This window comes from Strix uralensis, chromosome 8 (assembly GCF_047716275.1).
Source record: "Strix uralensis isolate ZFMK-TIS-50842 chromosome 8, bStrUra1, whole genome shotgun sequence".
In the NCBI taxonomy this organism is placed as follows: domain Eukaryota; kingdom Metazoa; phylum Chordata; class Aves; order Strigiformes; family Strigidae; genus Strix; species Strix uralensis.
In genome coordinates, this window is record NC_133979.1 from 20,521,265 (window position 1) to 20,541,592 (window position 20,328).

The 20,328-nt window shown below is 35.5% G+C and overlaps 1 protein-coding gene across 6 annotated transcripts in view; it reads left to right on the forward strand.

The window, feature by feature from the left end:
* PTBP2 (polypyrimidine tract binding protein 2) overlaps nucleotides 1-20,328 on the forward strand; it is a 53,277-nt gene that overhangs the window by 23,504 nt on the left and 9,445 nt on the right. For all 6 annotated transcript variants that reach the window (XM_074876567.1, XM_074876568.1, XM_074876569.1 and 3 more), the window contains 5 exons: nucleotides 3,740-3,912; nucleotides 4,366-4,509; nucleotides 8,146-8,310; nucleotides 8,387-8,497; nucleotides 17,540-17,735. In XM_074876567.1, the coding sequence (XP_074732668.1) occupies nucleotides 3,740-3,912; nucleotides 4,366-4,509; nucleotides 8,146-8,310; nucleotides 8,387-8,497; nucleotides 17,540-17,735 (789 nt within the window). The remainder of the gene's footprint in view (nucleotides 1-3,739; nucleotides 3,913-4,365; nucleotides 4,510-8,145; nucleotides 8,311-8,386; nucleotides 8,498-17,539; nucleotides 17,736-20,328) is intronic.

Here is a 20,328-nt window from a genome sequence, read left to right on the forward strand (position 1 = left end):
TTTTTGTGAATGTTACCAGTTCAGCTTTCATTGTGAAAGGTATGCTTCTACCAGTAAGTAATAAACAGCTTTTGTCATGGTGGCTTGCCCTACTGCTGAAAAGTTTTTGGGCATTTACATAACATTGAGAATGCTTGTTGTCAGTCCACCCATCCTGTCACCCCTCTGCCCCATTTTGCTGATTGCTATATGTTTAGTGCATGATTCTGTATCTTTTTGTGTATATTATTTTAATATATTTATGTATCTACTTTTTCACTTAAATTTTTTAGCGCAAGCGCTTGCCTATATATCTGTTTTACAATAAGGAAAAAAAGTTTGAAGAATAGTTTAGTAGATGTTTAGTTTAAGATAGTTTAAAAAAATTGTGTAAGACACATACATGAGTTAAGTTAAAGCTATTAACTGCTCTTCAGGAAAAAAATATATTACAACAAAATATTTTAAACTTGTTCTTTAAATCTACTACAGCAAAAGTTGAAAAACTAAAATGCAAATATTAGATAGCAATGCTAACAGATGGAAAAACAATTTATTCAGGTAACACAATAATTATTAGAGGAACATTTCTTTGCAAATACATATATGTGAGTGATTATATGCTGACAGTGGTACTTTTACTAGTAACAGTGGGATTACCTAAAGCCTAACCCAAATACAAGCTTTAGTTTAAAAAAAAAAAAATTCTTGGACATTATGTTGTGGAAAAGTTAATATGTCAAAATTATGTGTTGATAGTCACGCAACAGACAAAACAGTTGTGTAAGTACTAATCTTAGCAGTCATGATATATAGTTTTCTGGTGATGTAATAAAACCAGAGGTTTCTTATCAGTTTCAGAAAATCTTTTAGTTTAAAAACTTTATTTTCACTTTTTCACTTCTTATTAATATTTCATATTTAGTTTTTGAAACTTGTAAGGAATTCAAGTTATTTAGAAAGTTTAAATATGAAAGGCTTTGGAAATCTAGTTTTAATGTTACCGTAATTCTTTTATTCTTTGCGAGTTTGTAATGTGTTGTTTGTAATACATTAAGCCTGTCACACTTTACAGTGTTTTCTTCTAGTTCTTTGTAGAGATATAAATTGAGAACTAGGAAAGAGTGTTGTGTAATGAGCTTCCGATGAAAAATAAAACTACTTTTTCATAAACTTTGGTTGTCTGTCGCTTTGAAGATAAAATGCTGTGTTGTGCAATTTGAACACGTGAAATCCAGCTACCTGGAAGCCCAGTCTTGCCATGTTTTCCAGAATAATATAGGTTAGAGCCTTGTGTAGACTAGGGATGGACTTCAGGTTCTCGTTCAGTGTGTATTTTTAGAATTTTGCTCTTCTGTGTTTCATCAAAATTTGTCCTTCTGTGCAGCAGACCAAAATAAAATACATACTATTACATGGATTTGACCCCTTCTAACAATGTCAGTTCGAGATACTCCAAGCTGAATTTTTACCAGTTCCAATGCCATTAGTTTTTTGTTGTTTTGTCTGCTGTAGTAAGCTGGAAGAGACTTAGAATGTGTTCCACAGTGTAAGTACCTTTTAAAAAGCTCAGTCCTGGAATTTCTTTTGGGGGGGGGGGGGGGGTGGAGGGATTGGGGGCAGTGAGTTAAGGGGTGACCTGCCTCTGAGGCATACTATTTTTAACTAAGAGAGTATCTTGAATTGTAAATTTAGCTAAATCCAAATATAGATAGCTGAAGTGGAAGGTCAATTCCTTCAATTTAGATTGAAGAGGTTTAGCTGTTAGAAGAAGATAGAAGGGAGTGATGGAAACAGTTCTACTGTATACATTTATGCTTTTTCCATCAGTTCCTTTAATGGAAGTATGAAGAATGACATTATTCTTGGAAAAAGTAAAAAGTGTGTTCACAGGTTTGGTCAGAGACCCCTGAGTTTGCCAGTTTTCCTGATAGCATCGAAAAGGTACTTGAATGTCATACCTGGTTTGGTGTTTCAAATCCAGATCTGGAGTGTGGATGTTCTTGACTTGTAAAAATAAGGGTCTGTTTCATTCTGTGTTTTTAATCTTGAATAAGTTGGTTTGGTTTAGGCAAACTGAGTTAAGAACTTGAATTCTTGGTTATGATTTAGGTATACCCTTAGCAAAACTTTCTGTGCTCAAGTCAGTCATAAGTTAATGCAATACTGTTATGCAGGGAATCAGATTAGGTGTCAATGACTTTCCTGGCACAAATTCAGAATTAGATTCTGTAGTTACAGCTGAGTGATAATTGAGGACTTCTTTATTCTTTCGTCTGGAAATCACAGCTGTCAACTTTCTTACAAAGATGGGGCTTTTGGAGGATTTAACATATATATAAATACTTCTTACTGATCATTCCCTGCCTCAATTTATTGTTTCTACTTTTATAGTCAGTAAATAAAAGTAGTCTTGTTCATAATTTTCTTTTTTTTTAAATCCTATTTGGTATAAACCCTCAACGCATGAATTTGAACCCTAACAATTACAATTATTTTTTCATCTAGTCACAATTTGTGTGCTTTTTGGAAATACAGATAGCTATTGAACTGCTCTTCTAACATGAAATTGGAGGTTGAATAGCCACACAGACCTGTACATTTTATAGCCAGAAGTAGAAAAAAGGAAGTCTTAACGCTTGCTTCTCTCATATCTAAATGCATTCTGATTTCTAGCATTGATTGATTCATTAATACCCATATATCTTATGACAATGTTGTTCTTTAGCTCTTGACTCTCTCTCATGTTTACTCCACTGATATATTTGTAGGCAGTAGTTGTACTACCTTTTAACCACAGTAAATAATTATTTTCTGGCCTTCTTTCCAAAGCAAGACTTCTTCCATCCAACTGGCTTGCTCTTTATTGCATATGTTCAAGAAAAATAACTTGAGCTGAAATTTTGCTGGAATTCTGTACAAGAATTCTAGACAATATTTCAAATAGTATCTTCCTGGTGCTTTGTACAATGATGTTCATGCTTCCCTTTTTCTGATAGGAAAATCTTGTCTGGTGCTTTTTTATTATTTTTTCTTTTCCTTCTTCCTCCTATCCATGTTGGCTGCATCATGTTTATTACTTGGTTTTTCCTTTTCTGTGGGTGAGCTCGTAGTTCATAATGGACATTTTTGTACTTGGTCCTTAAATTCTGAGGCTGTGGATTTCATCAGACTTCTGTGGTGTCAGTCCTCTGGGTCATCCCCTTTCTCCAGTGTGATCCTTCTCAGCATTAGTAATGCTTCCTCTCTTGCTTTGGTACTTTTCTACTTTTTGTGTCTGGTTCCTTAGTGCAAACAATCATTAAAACTTTCTTTTAGGAGCTCTGCTAGTTCACCACCATTTTTCTCCTTTCACCACCATTTTTCTCCTTTCAAAAAAATTCTGGGTAACCTCTAATTGGTTTTTTTTACATACTTTAGAGTTCTTATGCAAGCTCATCTGAGTCATAATTATTACATGGTATTATATGGGATACTTCACTGAAAGTGAGATGAAAAGGATTTGCTGTGGTTTTTGTCTTGTTTAGAAAATGAGTTATCACAAAGGCCTATTGAGTTGGTCTTGAACAGTCCACCTTTCATGAAACTATGTAACATTCGTCTCTTCGGAATTTGTTCTGAACCCTTGAATTTTATTTAGATCAAACTAATAGATGGCTTACTTATAAATTATCTCATAATTATAATGAAAGGCATTTTTTAAATAAAGCACTAATGATATCAGTAAACTTTTCAAATAGAGTCTGAATATGTCTTTCAGCCAATGGTAATGACAACAAGAAATTCAAAGGTGACGATAAAATGGATGGGGCTCCTTCTCGTGTTCTTCATATCAGGAAATTGCCTGGGGAAGTGACAGAAACAGAAGTTATTGCTTTAGGTTTACCTTTTGGTAAGGTAACCAACATCCTGATGCTGAAAGGGAAAAATCAGGTAATTTGCTGCTTTTGATTTTTTTTTTTTTTTTTTAGTATGCTTACTGTCCAATTTTAAAATATGCTGTTAAAATGCTATTGAAATAAGCCATGTAAAAGTAAGTATTAAAAAAAATAAAAGTGCCTTTGTTCCTTTAATTTTTTTTATGAAGGTATGCTGTCTTTTAGTGAATTGGGGGGGGGTGGGGGGAACAGGGAATGTTTGGCAGCTACATAAAGCAGAAAGTTATCTGTAAGAGAAATATTTAGTCCTGCATCTTCACAGATGAATTTTTGGAGATGAAGTAGCTTAGCAAATAAAATTGGTATGTAGACAATGACATCTTCTGAAGACTGGCACTTGTTAAAATGTGTCATCAAATCCTTTAAGTGTTTGGGTTTTTTTTTAATATGCTGCTAATACAAAGATTATCTACTTTGTAAATAGTAAAAATTGACTGTTTCATTACAGGCATTTTTGGAACTTGCTACAGAAGAAGCAGCTATCACTATGGTTAATTACTACTCTGCTGTGACGCCTCATCTTCGTAACCAACCTATCTATATCCAGTATTCCAATCATAAAGAACTAAAGACTGATAACACGCTTAACCAGGTATATTTCCTGTTATGTCATATTACAAATGCGCACAGTAGAAAATGAGGCATGGCCTGTGTTCTTGGCTCATGTGGCATATGTTTAAATCATTTGGTTTTGTCAACATTTTAACACTACTGTAGTCTTACCTATGATCATTCCATTTTGTGACAGTGAGGGGGATTTGCTTTCTGTGTGATCTTTCCGTTACAATGAATTTTCTTAATGTTTCCTTAATGTAAAGAGATTCTGAAGTGTCTTTTAACTTTAATTTTTTTTTTTTCACAAAATAAGTTTTCATCTTAGTTTAGAGACTGTAGGATGAACAAAGTAACTTTCTTATTCTGACACCTGAGATTCTAATGCCAATTTGAATTTCCCTAGTGATAATGACTAATGCCAATGCCTACATTTCAGTGCTTTGAATGATCATTCTGGTAGCACTGGTAACCTCAGCTTATGTGGTCTGCTGTTCTGGAGAAGAATACCTTAATGATCACTGTAGAGACAAATATACATAATAAAAAAAAAATTGTTTTGCTCTTGCCTCTGCAGAACCTATTTCACAATAAATATAGATACGTCTGGTTTTAGTAGAACAGGAAAATTAGCAAAAGTAATGCGGTGATCATTTCATACAAATTACAGGGGGAGAAACGAGACATCAATTTACCACAAGTCAGATGATTATTTTAAAGTTCATTTCTTATGTTTTCTTTTTGATGTTATAAAAGGCAGTGTAAGTACCAAGTTATAGTTTCTGTTGCTTGTGTCCTGTCTTAAGTAAGGTATGGAAATACTAAAATTATATCTGTTACCTTTTAAAAACAGTTTCAGGATGGTCTCTTGAAAGACATCTTGGTTCAGATCAAGCATAGTGTTGATTTTCCTGTTGCTCTTTCTAAACATTCCAGTTCCTTAGAATCTTTTGATATTTGTCTGCTAAAGGTACTTCTTAAAATTTGAGATCCCCCCTCCCCCATCCCCAAAAATGTCAGTTATAAAGAAAAATAAATACCTTCATTTACTTCTGAAAAAAGAGAATAGAGGATGAATTCTTCTGCACATGTAGTGAATGGACATACTCCCTTAAGCTTTCTCTTACGTTGTCCTCTGGCTTCTGTGGTGATTCTGTTTTTGCACTTCACACGTCCACCTTTTCGACATACAGGATGTGCTGACTTTTCAGCAGCTTTTATGCCACTGTGTGCATTTATACCCAAGTTTAACATAGTCCCAGTCTTTCAGGCCTCTATTTCTTTAATGTAGAATGAAATAATTTAAATGGGTTCTTGGCAGTAAGTATTCTGTAACTAGTATGAGGCATTCTATAAAACACAGGATGGTTGGATATTCTTTTTTCTGTAAGGAAAAATAAAGGTGGTGCAGATATTGCCTGTAGTCTGCCCTTTTTTTTTCCTTTGATACTGAAAACTTAAATTTTTAATCTGTATTTGAAAGCTTTCTCATTCAGCCAAATTAATTTTGACATTGTCTTTTTCTGAATGTTCAAGCAGGAAGATGTGAGGAAGTCAGGATGCTAGTACATGTAACTGGAAAGATAGGATAAAAAATTGGAGAAAGGTGCAGGTATCTTAGTTATAAAGAAGATAGCAAAAAATGTATTTAACCAAGGGGTTCTTTAAACAGCCAGGCCTTTAGAAATAATGAAAGTAGGAAAAGTTCCATTAAGCTATGCTATTCTGAATTTCTCAATAATAGTAGCTTCCAAGGTTATTTTTAGTTATGTACTCAGAATGAGTTGGCTCTGAATAAACATTCAAAAGGGGCCATTTAAGTTTTCATCTTAGTTTTATAATTCTGTGAAAATCCTTTTCCTGTGAGACATCAAAACACTGAGAGGAGCATTTAAACTCAGATTTTAAACAAACATCTCTTACCTTGTTTCACACAGTATCTAGACTCAGAAGAATTGAGAATAGAATGACCTCTGTAACTGTAATTCTCTTTAATCATTAGCCTGTCATAAATGCATGGGTTTAGTCTCTGCACAGACACTGCAGCATTTATAAATGTTACACTTTCTGAATGGTGTAGATGATCTTTTAAAATTAATTTCAATTTTGCAAAAATAAGAAAAAAGCTTTACATACTACTCATGTCTTCAAAAGTGTCTATTTGATTATGATACTAAATGTTATTTTGAACTTGCTCGACAAAATACTCACTGTCATAATTTACAGATTTTATCCTTATTTGCCAATGTTAAGTCCTGTGTTCCTTTATGTATTCACATTAACTTTAGTGGAATGGAATATGATCTATAAGCGTAGCTGGATAGTGCTAACAAGGGTCATATGATAAAATTGACTTCACAAGTTTTGGTTCTTCAAGTAATGCAATCTAAACTTTTCCTGTCACTTTAAGGAGTGAGTTTTAATTGCTATGTGCTTCTGTGCTTGCAGAAGGAGTAGGAAGTAATTATGCAACTCAGCCAAATATCTGGCCAGCTTGAAAGTTGTGTATTTCATACATTAGGGGAAAAAAAATAATGTGTTGTTATCAAAAGATGTTTTTACAGAGTTACAGTAATTAATGTTAAATGTAGAGGTAAATTTCGTTTTCCCAACTAGTGTTCACCAGGTCTTTTCTTTTTCCCCCACATTCTTTACTCATTGATTCGTTTCAGTATGAGGAGTATCATGTAAGTTGTGAGACATGAAATTGTGTAGTGGCTCTAATACCTTTAAAATATGCAGTATGCGTTAATATGGTGGTGGTTATTTTTACCTGGCATGCTCACTTGTCTCTGTTTTGTATTGTTTTGCTTCATAAGGCTACTGTAATGAAAGTATTAAATGGAACCCCTTTTTTCTGCACTTTTTCTCAGAAAAAGGCATCTAATCTTTCTGATACTGTCTGTTTTGGCAGTGGAAGTAGTTACATAGATGTGTGTTCTTGTGATGTCATCATGTGGTTACCTTTGAATTTCTAAAACCCTGCTTGTGTTTAAAAACCAAAGAAGTCCCCACACATGGAGAGGATTTTGTTTTTGTGAAAGAGGGTGTATAACAGACACCAGTTTGTTTACCCCCCTCTGTGGATAGTACACTCTGACACTTGTCAGTCAGTCTTGTGTATTATTTCATTGTGTTAAAGCTAAGAAGCGTAGAAGTGTTAGTTTAGCATTATCCCTTCCTGTCAGAGCCTTCTGCATAATTCAAATAGCAGTGAAATGTTAACTATAATATACTCTCTTGAAAAACAGGATAAATACTTCTGGTTTCTGTACGCTTGGTTTTTTTTTGTTGGTTGATTTTTTTTTTGTTTTTTTTTTTTTTTATTAAAGGAAAGGAAAAAAGTCTGTAAGAGTTTTGAAACCTACAAAATCCTTACTTTCTTTATCCTTACTAGTAGAACAATAAGCTTGCTACTAGGAAGATTGATAATGGTGCCTTTGAAGCCCCTCCTTACTGTGACATGAGGATTAATTGATGTGTTCATTTTTATTGTCTCCTCTCACAGAGTCGGACTGCATTGCACTTAACGTTGTGTTATGTCTATAGTTCTGAGTTTTAAATAAGTGGACTACTTTATGTTTCTAAATTTAATTATATTAATACTGCTAATTAATTTCTAGCTATCTTGAAATATTAAAAAACATGTCTTCTATTTTTTTTTTCTTTTTTTAAGCGGGCCCAAGCTGTTCTTCAGGCAGTGACGGCTGTGCAGGCAACAAACGCTCCCATTAGCGGGACCACTGTTAGTGAGAGTGCAGTGACTCCAGCTCAGAGTCCGGTACTTAGAATAATTATTGACAATATGTACTATCCGGTAACCCTGGATGTTCTTCATCAGGTAGGCCAAATTTCATTTTACCTTGAGGTATGATTTGGAGGAACTCATGTGTAAAACTTTACAATGTTTTTGGCAGATATTCTCTAAGTTTGGTGCTGTATTGAAGATAATCACATTCACAAAGAATAATCAGTTTCAAGCTTTACTGCAGTATGGTGATCCAGTAAACGCACAGCAAGCAAAACTAGTAAGTACAGCTCTTTTTTAAGGCTGGAGACCTTCCTGTACTCTAAACATTTGTAAAATGTTAATATAAATAATGTGTCATACTCCTCCACCACTTGTGTGAATTTTTGAGATTAAAAAATAACTTGGAGTTATTATATAATGTTGTTAAATTGCATAAAATCAGTGTTTAAAGATACTTTGTTTAAGGAGACTATGTCTAAAGAATTGTATACATCTACAAATATGAGCAAACATTGTAATAAGACTGCACAGAGATTAAATAATATGCAAGACTGCAATAGTGAAAATGTCAACCAGAAGTAAAAACGTAGGATGTAATGTTGATGCATAATTAATTCACTGTAAGCAGCAAATTTAGTAAGCCCATTGGATTATTGTCAGTAGATGCTTTCTAAGCATCAAAACAAAGATGTGATTTGTGGATTGGATATAGGTTTTGTGAAAGTACTTAATTATAGTATCTTAAGAAAAAAATCTAGACTTCATTATAACCATAAATGCCCATAAGAGAGAGTGCAGCCTTACTTAAGGGACCAGACTGTGAAGAAGCTTTGCATCAGTGACAGATGTGAGCAGAATCCTACTTTTGTTTTGTTGGAAACTCTCCTATCCTGAGTAGGAGAAGCAAGAACAAGTAACTGGTTTTATTCATTATAGCAGGAGAGAGCCTATGGATTAATTATGACAAAGAACAACAACATGTCATCAAACCAGATGTTTTGAATTAATTGAATGGGATATGTTCACATCTGTGGCAATAGGAAAGTTGAACCAAAGGGGAAGGCTAGATTTTTTTTTTAATTATTTTTTTCAAGAGATAAATGGAATTAATTTATATTTTCAAACCTTCACATGCAGTCTGGGTTTGTGGAAGGCTGATTAAAATCGATGTGCTGGTTAAGTGTTGCTTGGCAGCACAGAAAGTGCTTGTTGGCCATGGATGACAGAATAGCTGAGAACTTCAGGAAAAAGTGAAAAGCTTGCACCTCAGACTAAGTTGGCAATGAATATCTCTTAGTAGAGGAAGGAAAATATAGGCTTGGTTTTATGTTGTAAATAATGATTGCTGTATTGAAATAGAGACCTTCATAAAGAGTGGAGGATGGTCACTTTTGTTCTCATCACCAAATTAAATACTGGGTATTGTTTAAAAAACTGTGAGATGGTCGAGACAGGAAATCACAAAAAATAAGAAACATGTTTTCAAAAAGTAGGGTGTTAAGTTTTCATGCTATTGAGAAAAATAAAGTTAGCCAGAGAAAAGAAGATTTGCTACTTGATTTATGGTGATCTATTTTAAGATAATAACCTCCTGAAAAACAGTCTGGAAATACTTGTAGATTTGGAGTACAATTTCAATTAGGGATATCTTTTTCAGAGATTAATAGTACCAAATATTAGATCGTGTCTCAGAGTAGAGGGAGATGCAGATACGTCACTGTAACATGTAAAAATTTGCTTGGATGGGATACGCCTTTCAGGTTTTAAGTAGGTTTAAAATAGTAATTCAGAAACTAGATCTTTAACCTACAGTTGCTGCAGAAATTGACTATAGTCATTTAGATTCATGTTTGAAATATTTCATAAACAATTGGATGCCAGTGTGTTTGCACAGTGTTGTAATTCAGTCTTGATTTGTGTTTGGAAAGTTATTTTTCAGTGATAGATGTTAATGCTGCCTTTAAAGTGCATTTTTGAAGCATAATATGACATCAAGTGATAAATCTTTTGACTTCGTTTTTTGAGTCTTACATATATTATCAGAAGATTTAATGGAAAGATGACGTCTGTGAAATGGACTGTAGTGATTTGAAAATTATCAGTGTAATTCTAGGAATATATTATAAAGAAGTGACAAAAAACCAAAAGGATGAGGTATGTAAAAGTATGAAAGGAACCTAAGAATCTCTTGCTGTTGTTGACTTTTGACAAACTGATACTAGCTCGTGGGACTCTGGTTGTAATTTAAAAAAAAAAAAAAAAAGGCAGCATGTATTTGTTTCTCCAGTTGCATGTTTTGATGAGGGTAGCTGTTCACTAGTGGTAGCTCATGTGTGAATGACTAAACTTCATTGAATAACAGCGACGCCTGCATGTACGGTAATTGTCAGAGTGATTTTGGAGCCTCTTAGTGACAAACTGAAACGGTCTTAGGTTTATAATTCCATATTTTAACCAATCTATACATAAATAGACAAAACGCTAAGAAGAATACCAACTGCAAGTATTGAAGAATGCTAAATTTGAAGGAAGGTTTGATTTCGCTGCTACCCTCCCAAGCTAAATAGAGTAAAATAAGTACAGTTCTTATGGTTGAGCTACTGTGGTAAAACACGAAGTGCCACCAAAACAAAAATACCTAAGGGAAAGAAACAGATGATAGGGGAAAAAACCTTCCAGTTTAAATGCAATGGGAAGTACAGTGGAAGCAAGAGGATGTGGTGGCTACACTTAAGTTGCATGGAGATCAAAATTAAAAGCATGGTAAAAGAACAAAGAAGTTTTCAATGTTTTCCATCAGTTGTTAACTATAGAAGATAATGGGGAAATGTAATTTTCCACTGGCACTCTTCACAGGAAATCAGAATGTGGCCTTAATAGAAATTGAAGACTTATTAAGGAAGTTAAAGAGCAATTTGAAAAACTCAAGTGATGTAAGTACCGAGGAGAGATGCTATTCATTTGAAGGTTCTGAGAAAATAGTGACACTGACAAGCATGTACAATGCGAAGCCTCTAGCCCTGTGGGACCACTTTTGCTATTTGAATGAGCAAGTAGTGAAAAATTGCATTACTGCTCCACTTGCTTTGTGAGAAACTCATTTCCTGTAAAAGTAGATTATGGCTACACTGATTCATGTTTCATCTCCACCCTCAGATTGGATCATTATAGTTCGTTATACCGGCAAGTAAAGGTAAAGATGACGAACTTCAGGTTCTGTGCCATGCAGCAGTCTGGCTGTGGGTTAGAGAAAGTACTGAGAATGTGCAACAGTAGAGCACATCGAACTACTGCGCTTCTTCTAATGAAACAGAAGGCGATGTCCTGGAGATATCTGTATGCATGAGGAGATATTCAAAGCATCAAAAATAGCTCATTATCATAGTAAATGATCAGTGCCCTCAGCATAAGCTGCAAATTTAAATATTTGAATACCGGTAATCTGGTATACTATAGAAAGATTAGAGTGCCAGTGTTTCTGTCTGAACAGCTGACTAATCCCAAGTGTTGTCTTTGTGTAAAAACACCAGAAGTACTCCTGCCAAATCTTGGATATTGACAGTTATTAATGCCTCGTCTGTGGAGGATTAACTGTAGTGCATGACAGTCATCTTGACCCAACATGGATTAAAAATATTACAGGTCTGATTGAGAGTTTCTATTGTAGTTGGCCAGTTGGTCCTTACTTGACCCGTAGGTGATTCAGAGCACCTCTACAGAGATTCTTTTGAGGTTTGACTCTACATTCCAGGTATCTTCTTTTGAGTTGTTTTGAGTGACGGCTTCAGGGTGGCTCTGCACTGGTAGCAGTCTGCAAAACGGGCTATATTGCCCTAAAATCTGTAATGGGAACTTGAGGTGCTTGTTGCCATAATGGAAAACAAGGAGATCTCCAGATAAGATATTTAGCTTCAGGGCAATTATCCATGATTATTGCATTAAGGATTTTCAGGCCTCTTGAATCCTAAAGAGCACAACTTGTGCTCAGAAATGGTAAGTAGTGTTCACGTAAACAGAAGAATGCTGGATTGTGTCCATTGTATCAGAAAGCCCAGGAAGTGCAGCAACAGAGTTTGTGTCCTGGATTTTCCAATTTTGTAGAAAAGAATAAGGTATGCAACTTTTCCTTCAGTCAAGGAACTGCACGTAATAAAAAAATAAGATCTTCGTTTTGGAGAATGGAATGTGTTTTACATACACTTTTTAGCTACAGAAACTTCTCATATCCCAGACACTTGGCTCAAAAGAAATTTATTTAATTCAAATGCATATCTGTAGGATGCACTTGGGACGCATCTCTCCCAAGAGGTATTTACCATATGACCTTCAGTTACTTTGAGGTACTTATTTGAGCTGGAGTATGTTTTGTAAGGATTACTTCATTTTTTAATGCCTTAAACTGTTAAGCCCTTCTAAAGATCTTGTTTCTAGTTTCTCCTTCTTCGTGTGCTTTGAAAAGAGAGTAGGGACGAAATTTCTTTCTTTTTTTTTTTCTTTGAGATTGGGGAGAAAACAGTGGTTTTGTTGTGTTGTTCCTCTCTGCCGCTTTTTCTCACCACTCTAATTTGATTTTTCTTTATTGGACCTTGGTAAATGCTTTCAAGCTGTCCTCATCCTGCAAGAGATCTATTTCCTGTCTTGGATCATCATCTTAGGTGCCTACAGTGCTTGACAAAGAGGGGGGCATATACACTATTTGTTGTGGCTTGAAGCCATGTGTCTCCAGAAATATCTGCTAGATATATCTCTGGGCTCTTTTTCTGAACTGGGAAATGAGAGTAGCAAAATGTCAAATAATTTTCTGCATCACAAACTGTTTCCTTGTCTGTCTTCTAGGTACTGTATGTGAATTAGCTAAAGAATATTGTAAGTGGCATATCTCTTCCTGATTTTTAGAGGACTACCTTGACTGTTCTCTGTAGGGGGATTTCATTCCACAGATTCATGGTCTATATAGGCCTTAGGAGAAGCTCATCAAAGCATAGTACCTATGAATATAGCACTTTTCAAGGGACTTTTCTTTCACAAGGATGTTTAGGCATCTTGAACCCTGAAAGTAAAAAGAGCAGCATTGCATCAGAAAGCCCTTCATTCAGGTGAGGAAAGCCTAAGAGAAGAAATGATTGTGGGAATGTTCTTCCTTGGCTTCGGAGCCTGCCAGTAGATCTGACTCTTCTCTGACTGAAGCTGCATCAGAGAGCTGAATTGGTCATTCAGGATATTACAACATTTTGTAACTTTGTAGAGTACTTTTGCCATCTGAGATTGCCTTTGCTGTTATCACTTCTCTCAACATCCACAATCACAATGGGAAATGAGAGATCATAGTGTCATAAATCCATGTTGACTACGTAGAAATTCTTACTGTCCTTTTGCAGAAAAGCTTGTGTGTTGTTGATTACATTAGCAGCAGGAGAAAGTACTGTTTATTGAACTTTTTTTTTTTGGTCCCCTTTTTGGTTTTTTGTTGTGTTTTGTTTTTTTTTCCCCCCATTGGAACAGTCTTTTGTCTTGCTTCTTAATCTGTGGGATCTTTTCCCAGTCAGCAGTTTTCATCTCTTCATCCTCCTGGCTGCTATGAACAAAAAGAGAGGGTGGTTTGACGTTATTTTTAAGAAATGGGGAGAGTATTGTGTTTTGTGGTGCAGACCTCCATTTCATCAATATTCCCTGTCATTTTTACTGTCTGTGACAGTCATAGCTCTCTGTTCTGGATCCTTATGACTTCTGCTATTTTCTGTGTTGTTAGTCCTTGCTTGCTTATTCTTGCCTTCTGCAAAAAATGCTGCCTTGAGACACGAGCAGATTTTGGATTCTTTGTGAATATAACCCCGGTTGTTAACACCCTTTCTAAATATTTTGAATGTTTCTACTGTAGTAGTTGTCTAGAAATACTACTTTCTTTCCACCCACCTCCACTATTTTTGAATTTTCACTAGTATTAGGGTTTGTGATTTTCTTTATTTCTGATTTGGTCCCTTTCTTAACTGCTGTATCTGATGTAGAACCATGCAGCATACTTAGTGATTAGGAGTCATCTTTCTTTCTTTCTTTGTGAGGTTTTTGTTTGTTTTGTTGGCGATGGTTTTTTCCCCTCCCAAAACCAATCTAAGTGGCCATAGAGAAACCTGTACAGATGATAGTGTTTGCCCTGTTGTGTTGAGGTCATGCACTGGAGTACACTCTGGAGTTGGAGGTCATTGTGTCAGTTCAGGCACGTGCCTCTCTCCTTGGGTTACGTGTCAGTCTGAATTGAGAGAGGGATTTTTGTTTGTTCTTTACCACAGTTTTCTATTGGTCTTCTGCATGTTCTTACTAGCTGTCTTTGTGTGCTCCTAAATACCACAATGTGTTTTTCCAGGAATCTGTCTGCTGATAGGCTCTTGGCAGGAGGTGGGCCACTAATAAGTATAACTTTCCCCTTTGGCAAAGTCCAAGAGGAGGGTACTTTTTAGTAACAAGGTGGAGGGAGGAAAGGCAGAGGCCTGGAAACGATTCAGTATCATTACATTCTTAGTATTGCATGATGACATAAGTTTTGCTGCTTCCCTTGTTGAGGCTTGAGTAATAGGTTTACTGGCACAGGCAAGATAAATAATGATGCATTTTGCAGAAGGGGTCCCATGGTACTTGATCATCTTGGTTTGGAATGTGTGTGGTTTGGTACTGTCACATGTGAATATGTCTAGATAAATGCTTAAAGCAAGACAAGTTTATTAGCAGTAACTAGAGTTCTTTGAGATGATGTCTGTATGTGCATTCACTAATGGTTTAGCTACTGGCTTCTGATTTTTTTTTCAGGATGTCTGTTTGAGAGGAACAGGGTTTGAGGGTTTGTTGCACATTCTTTTATTGCCATATAGGAAGGAGCTCAGGACACATGCATACACAGTTGTGACTTTACATGTGAACAATTAACCTTGAAAAAAACCCTAGTTGCTGGTAATCTTTCTTGCATTGTTGTTGGAGGTGTATGATGTTGCTGGTAGAGGTGGGTGGGGTGAGGCATTTTTGGTTTTTATCTGTTCTGAGGAGCCTTTCCCAGAGTGTGAGTAAAGTGCTCGTTAAAAAGTGCGTCTCCTTCCTTTCCTGTTCGGGATGTTCTTTCAGGCTGCATCTCAACTACAAGGGATTTCTCTTGTGCAGTATTCTTTTGTATGTACTTTTGGTCACTTTGAATTTGTCAGAAAGAAGAGGAGTTTTTGCTGTTTCAGTATAAGTTTTAGTCAGGCGTGGCTCCCTTTAAACATTGACTACTCTGGAAAGTACAAACACAGGTATAGTTTTGTTTTGCTACTTTTTAAGACTAAAAGATTTAATCAACAGCCGTCTGCCAGCTGTAAATCAGTGTGTCTGCAGACTCCACACAGATGTATAATATGAATCTTGATTGCGTTTAAAGACTTAGAGCTTTGTGACTTGGACAAAGCTAAAAGATACTGCCTTTTGGTCTCATTCATCCCTAGTTTTCTTCATTATATGAGTGGATATTTCCTTGATGGTAATGGCATTGTCTTTGACAATAAGTAAGCTCTGGCTGTGTAAATTGTACCTACCTTTAATCCACATCTTAGTGGATTTTAGAAGGTAAGAAGTCTTCTAAGTGGTGACTGATTCTCAGTGTGTACTTTTTAACATATAAGTGTTCAAGTGAGATTCTTTTCCCAAATACCAGCATTAGGAGTCTTAGATTCTGGTTTGCCACTGTGTATAGCAAATCCTGTATTCTGTAATGGTGACACCCACCACCCCAACAATAAAGAATTAATCCTCAGCTTGTATTCTGTGAATTGGGACAGTAGGTTTTGCTTTGCCAGTATTGTAAGAAGCATTGTTTAAGCTGATTTTCAAGCACAGGAGTTTCTCTTTAATTGCTGAGTATGTCTAGATGATGTCTAGATTGTCAGGTTTCTATACTTTTTTAAAAAAATTATTTTCCCATTACTTAGAAGTTCTAAGAATACTGACTTATTCTTGTACGTTGACTGCTAATGGTGGTAATTCTTCTAAGTGATTTCATAAGCCCTGGAGATGTCAGCTGTGATAATACATTTTGTAGGAAGGGACAGCCTTGTTGTCCCAGACCTAGCAGAGGGCTGTCTGCAGGATGTTCAGTTTCCAGATGCATCACTGTATGAAAACAGTTATGTTGCTTCCATACCAAGCAGGCACACTAGGTTCGTGCAGTGCTTGGCTCAAAATAATAAGTTCTGCCAGAATTTGAATGTGTTAGAAAGTGCATTGCAGATGTAACCAAGCTAGCTGTGCAGGAGCTAGCTCAGGTCCAGAAGTGGTACATTGCAGTCCAGCATTAATCAAGAGAAACAAAAGATCTGATTATTGTATTTGACAGTGTGATTATTTTTTTTTTTCACCGTGTGTGTATATATATATATGTAAAGTAGTTTTATATTTAACATAATGACTTGATTGAATGGGTTAATTTTCAAGATGAGCTGTATCTTCACTTCCTAGCATTTCTTCAGAATATAAACCAACTTAGTTACAAAAGTTTCCATCTTTTTAAATCTCTCATATTTAGCTGTTAGCACTTCAAGCGAAAGGAGGGTATGCCCAAAATGTAAACAGAGTAAGATCCAAGTATATCAATTTGCCTGGTATATAATGAAGATGGACTAAACATGTATAATTAGGCCTTTTTAGAGAGTGTTTTCATAGAGTTCTAAGTGGTGGTACGTTAAGAGTTCACGTGAATTTCACTGTTAATAGGCATCCTTTCAGAAGTAGCAATTGTGAAAATAGGATTTTTTTATGAAGTGTTAGTAACATTAGGTTAGTAGATAAAGTTGCTTTTCTTTCAGTTTTGGCACTAATTACCTTTAAGGGGGAAGGAAAACATGCTGGAACGATGTAAATATTCTGCTTTAACAGATAGCTGTCTACCATGGTATTTAAGTCTAGATTTATTTTTTTTTTCTTCCTCAGGTCAACTGTCTGTGTACAAGAGTATTTGTGTGATTTTAATTTTTTTTTCTTTGAGAAATTTATTTGGCATTATGTCTGAATTAAAGCTGTACTATGGAATACAGGTTAATTATGTTCAACAGACTAACTTTTAAGTTTGCATTAAAATGTCTATTGCACTTTGGTGCATAAACAGTGTCTAGGTAAGAGAAGTAAACATCAAGCTTCCTGGAATCATGTTAAGAGAGGTTAATGCATTTTAATCTTAATTGGTTTTAAGCTAGACTAAGAAGGATAAATACCTATACACTGACCTTGTTTAAAAAAAAAAAAAAAAGTTGTGCAACCAACCTGTATTGTGTATTTTTAAAACTAAATTGACTCCCTTTTCCAGGCCTTAGATGGTCAAAATATTTATAATGCTTGCTGTACCCTACGGATTGATTTTTCCAAATTGGTGAATTTGAATGTCAAGTACAACAACGATAAAAGCAGGGACTACACTCGTCCTGATCTTCCATCTGGTGATGGACAGCCAGCGCTGGACCCAGCTATTGCTGCAGCATTTGCAAAGGAGACCTCTCTTCTAGGTATGATTCTTTTGTATTGCAAAGTCACTTTTGATGAAGATGTTTGTTAATTCTTCTAACAATTAAAGATCTTAAATTGTGATGGTGTCCAAGGGCCCATTCAGGGTTCAGTCTACATTGTGATCTGAATTGTAGTAATACAATTACGTTGTCTTAGAAGTCCTGCATAAATTAGAGAATGCATGACAAAATGAAAAATGCACAAACTATAAGGAAAAGTCAAGTTAGTCCTATTATTTCTGAATCTGTCCTCTGCTTTTATATGTTCCTGTCAGCTGCTCCTGCCCACCTTGCCCATCCTCCCACCCAAGTTTGTAAGAGAGATTTCACATGATTTTCATGTTTCATTCATGCTAATGCTTATTTGTAACATCAGATTATGAAAATAACACTTTGTTGGTTTCTTTCAATGAGGAAAGATTATGCTCTTTGCTTAAAAAAAAAAAAGCAAAGCTAGTCTGTGGTTTCTGTAAATAAAAGGAAAAAATCTGTAGTTGTACTTCTAGTGCTATGGGTACCTGAGTTCTAATATTCTGTCAGCTTTTGAGTTGTCAGGCTGTTGAGTTTTTGAGAAGTAGGTGAAATGCTCTGAGAAAGATACAAATAAATATATCTTCTTACTATTAGCAAAGTAATTCATGCATGCTTTGAGAGAAGTTTGTAATTTTTTAAATTTATCACAATTCATTGCATAAGTTTCACTCCTACTTCTGTCAAGTTGCTGTTCTTTGAGAACACCTTTCACTCTTCAAAATTTAATAGTACTCAGACATAATCTCACAACTTATAAAACCTTCCAACTTAGTCCTTTTTTTTCATCATTTCCCTTTTTTCTTCTAAAGAAAACAACATAGATTTCATGCCTTGTTTTTTGTACAGGATGGGCCAACTTGGCGTAAGTCAGAGTTAATGTAGTAAAGAGGGACCTCTGCTCTCTGTGTGTTACAGAAGTTAGAAGACACTTAGTGAATGATGCGAGCCCAGAAAAAGGGTGAATGTTGTAGTTAAGCCTACTGAATGCTGCGCTATATCTGCCCATTTCCAAAATCAGATTACTTGAAGGATGTATTTCGTATCTAGTTGGGAATTCCACATACACCCACCTCCCACAGATTTTGGAGTGCTTGACTTCATGTCCTCCAGTATGACTTGCAAAATGGTGTATCACCATTTAGGAGAGGGGAGAGTTAAAGATTCATGATTTATAAGACGATGCCAAATGCAGCGTTACTTACATAACTCTGATTCTGACATTTTCCTGAATCCCAAGAAGTTGTTTTTCAGTCTCAGGCTTACTAATGTATTTCTTTGTATATAATGTTTACAGTGTGCATCAAATTAACAGGTTTAATTTGCTTGGCATAGTGGAATCACACACTGAGGATGCTTGGATCATTGCATCACTTTGAATATGTTTAATAACTGGGGTTACTATACTTGTTTGAGTTATCCAAATGACTTTAGCTTTAGTGACCTTTACGTTCTGGTGTTTTAGGCTTTAAAGTCACTTAGATGCTTTTGTAATTTTTGTCTACAAATCTGTGTAAGTTTTTTCTAACCTTTTGATTTTCATGACATTCATTCTTTTGTGTATATTAAACATTTTTGCTAGTAAAGTTATGAAGATGACAGTCATATTAGCTAATTAAATATTTTAGTTCTCACTCTCTGAATGGACCTCTTTAAATGCAGTTTTTCCAAGGAGAGGAAAATAAAAGGTACACAACATCAGTAACTTTCGTTGCAACTGTGAAACATTTTCAGAGCATCAGTGAAGTCAGTCATGTTTAGTTGGAGTAGTGGAGATTATTTATCATGGTTGTTTTTTTCCTCTGAAAAAGCATTCATTGTTTTGAAAGAGACTTAAGGGAGCTGGATGTATTTTCTAACTCTACCCATGACCAGTTGGGTGAGCTTGGTATATTTTAACTGCCTCATCTGTCAAGTGGGGATGATGATACAATGATTTTGTTGTTGTTGTTTGGGTTTCATTTTTTTCCTAGTTACCTTTGTTTTTTTACAGAATTTGAGCTCTACAGCTGAAAAACCTTATAAAAAGGCTCCATATTACTGTTGGTGCCTTAGCCATTTAGATAGTTGTCAAAATGGGAATGGTGCTTGTTGGAATGGTGCTTGTTGGAATATGGAGGAACAGGGTTCTCATTCTGGGCTGTTTACTGTGCAAAAAGACACAAAATATAAGTGACATAAAAAATAAGGACAAAGGATAGAAAAAACTCAAGCCTAAGCAGACGCTTGTACATGCATTTATAGCTGCATTTTTATTCAGATACTCAAAAGGAGAAGGCTGAGAACATTTAAAAGTTCAGAGAGTTATAAGATGGAGGTTGGCAAACTACGTGTGAAATATGGCAGAATGATAACAGTGACCTTCCTCCTTCTTGCTTTTATCTTAATATTTGATTTCCTTTTATTTGCTTTAGAATTTTGATTTCTATAATGTCGATAAAGATACCTTGAGAATGTACTCGGAGTGTCTGCCATGCCCTATTCACAGATGGTTCCCAAAGGGCATGTTTCTCCATGAAAGAGTGGAGCTCCATTTTGAGCTTAATGTGATGCTCTTCAGGTT